Source organism: Apaloderma vittatum, unplaced genomic scaffold, assembly GCF_000703405.1.
Source record: "Apaloderma vittatum isolate BGI_N311 unplaced genomic scaffold, ASM70340v1 scaffold33543, whole genome shotgun sequence".
Taxonomy (NCBI): Eukaryota; Metazoa; Chordata; class Aves; order Trogoniformes; family Trogonidae; genus Apaloderma; species Apaloderma vittatum.
Genome location: NW_009707010.1, coordinates 2,156 through 4,789, shown reverse-complemented (window position 1 = coordinate 4,789; position 2,634 = coordinate 2,156). Strand labels below are relative to the sequence as shown.

The following is a 2,634-nucleotide window of genomic DNA, read 5'->3' as shown; positions in this document are numbered from 1 at the left end:
TTTAAACACCCTTGGCCATAGTGTTTCAGCCAGCAGAGCAGCAGCAGAGCAAACAGTGGTGTAACCTGTGAGTAGCCCGGTGCCTCAAGGGCACGCTTTCCCCACAGCTAAGGCAACGCGTCAACCTTGAGGAGGATGGAGGCGCCTCTTGTAAGCCTGGAGGAAGAGTTCGAGGAGGGGCCCGGTGACGATGGGGGGACCCCGCAACGCGCCGCAGACCCGGCGCTGGCTGAGCTGGAGAGCTTCTCGGCCGAGATGATGAGCTTCAAGTCGATGGAGGACCTGGTGCAGGAGTTCGACGAGAAGCTCACCGTCTGCTTCCGCAACTACGACGCTGCCACCGAGGGGCTGGCCCCCGTGCGGGGCCGTCTCCAGGCGCAGGAGGAGGAGGAGCGCCTCCAGGATGAGGAGTGAGTAAGGCCCCCCAGCCCCTTCCTCTACTCCTGGGGGCACGTGCCTCCCCATCACACACCTGTGAGGTCTACTCCCTGCTGTGCAAACTGTCTCGCTGCACCGTGGCATGTCAAAAAAGCAATGTAGTAACCTGTGAGTAAGTCCCCTCACAGCCTCCGGTCCTCCTTGCGCCCTCATGAGACTTCGCTGACCGGCTCCCTGCATTGTGGCGTGGTCATGCTGTAGTATCCTGTGAGTAAGGACTCCCTTGGGGTCTGTGTGCTGCCTTGCACACTAGCAAGGTTACACCCTGTGTACAACTCAGCTTTCCCCGTCATCATGCAGCAGCATGGAGTAGCTGTGTAGTATCCTATGAGTAGGCCACCCCAGACCCACGTGACACTTTGCATGCTCATGAGATACACCCCCTTCCGTGGCACGCAGACCAGCGCACCTCACTGTGGCTCCGTTGTGTAGCACACCAGGGTAGCAGTGTAGTATCCTATGAGTACTGCCCCTCGGAGGGTCAGATTGCACCTCCTTGTGTGCATGCAAGATCAACACATGCAAATCAGCCTTCCCCACACTGTGGTGTGAGCATGCAGCACCTCGGAGTAGCTGTGTAGCATCCTCAGAGTAGCTGTGTGGCATCCTCAGTGTAGCATGCATAAAGTAACTGCGTAGTATCCTCAGAGGAGGCACAACAGGGGACCCCACATCGCATTGCAGGGGAGCAGGGCAGCCTCAGTCAGTATGAGGAAAGCCCCTGGCGGCAGAGCGGAGGGCGTAAACCTTGAGTAAGGTATGAGTAGAGCTTAGCCACCTGCTTGCAACACGCAAGCTCTCCTCCAAGCCAGGGGGCAGCCAATTTGGGACCACCTGCCCCCAGCCCTGCCGCGAGTTATGTGACATTTGCCTCAAAAGCAGGAATTTTAATTCAAATTTTGTTTCCCGCAGCAAAATGCCATTTTTTTCCCCAAATCCAGGTCGGTTTTTCCACGCTTTAACACCTCCCCAGTGGAGTTTTTGCTGTTTGATTGGGTTTATTTCCCAGGCCGCCATCCCCAATCCGTGTTTTTCCCCCACCCGAACCAGTTGTTTTCTACCCAAAAGCTCCCAAATCTGTTTATTTTCTGTTTTTTCCGACAAAAACGGCGCCTTCTGGCCCCGTGCCGCAAGCGCCGCGCCGTCGCCGGCTGCGCCGCTTTGTGCCATTTTATTGTGTCTTTTTGGGTCCATTTGGGCAAAACAGGGCTTTTTTTTTAAATTTTTTTTTTCCTCTTTGAATGAGCCCTGTGTGTGCGTGGGGGATGGGCTGCATTGCCTTAATTATTAACCAATTCTTACATAATTAACCCCGAAATCCGCTGCTCGCCCGGCCCCGCGGGGCGCTGGCCCTTTAAAAGGGAAAACCAACAATTTGAGGGGGAAAAATCACTTATTCGGCGGCAAAAATAGGTCTGGGGAGGGGTCGACGTCCACGATTTTTTGCTCTAATTTGTGAAAAATGCGATTTTGGGGGGAATTAATATCAGGTGAGGAAGGAGATGAGCTCAATACCCCAAAATGAGTATTTTTGACCATTTTTTCCCCCTCCCTCTCTGCTTTTCGGCTCTTTTCTCCCATTTTTCCCCCGTTTTTTTCATCTTCCTTTTTCCCCTTTGTCCCCGTTTTCCCCCTTGTCCCCCTTTTTTTCTGACATTTTCCCTTGTCCTCGCTTCCCCCCTATTTTTTTCCTTTTTCCCTTTTCTTCCTTCCCCCCAGTTCATCTTTCTCCTTTTCCCCCTTTTTCCTTCTTTTCTCCTTATTTTTTCTTCTGTTTTCCCTCTTCCCCCATTTTCCCTTCCCCACTTTTCCCCATTTCCTCCCTTTTTGCTCTTTTTTCCCCTTTATTCCTCTTTTTGCCCCCCTTCCTCCCTTTTTCCCCCTTTTTTCTCCCTTTTTTCCTCTTACCTTTTTTCTTCTTTTTACCTTTTTTCCCCCCCTTTCCCCTTTTTTCCTCTTTTCTCCCTTTTTTCCCCCTTTTCCTCTTTTTTCCTTTTCCCCTTTCTTTCCCCTTTCCCACTTTTTTCCACTTCTTCCATCCTTTTTCCTCTTCTACCCCCTTTCTTCCTCTTTTCTCCCCTTGCTTGCTGTTTCCCCTTTTCCTTCTTCTCCCCTTTTTCCTCCCTTTCCCCCTTTTCCACCCGTTTTCCTCTTTATTCCTTTTTGCCCCTTTTTTCTTCCTTTTCTTTTTTCCTC

General features: G+C 51.8%; 1 protein-coding gene across 1 annotated transcript; it reads left to right on the top strand.

The window, feature by feature from the left end:
* Positions 1-110: 110 nt before the first annotated feature.
* On the top strand, positions 111-414 carry LOC104271368 (fasciculation and elongation protein zeta-1-like). The gene has a single exon (XM_009866015.1). It carries the CDS (start codon positions 136-138, stop codon positions 412-414), a length of 279 nt encoding a protein of 92 aa, XP_009864317.1. The 5' UTR covers positions 111-135.
* The last annotated feature ends 2,220 nt before the right edge of the window (positions 415-2,634 follow it).

Coding starts and splice junctions, on each gene's coding strand:
- LOC104271368 (XM_009866015.1), top strand. CDS start 136: ATGGAGGCGCCTCTTGTAAGCCTGGAGGAAGAGTTCGAGGAGGGGCCC.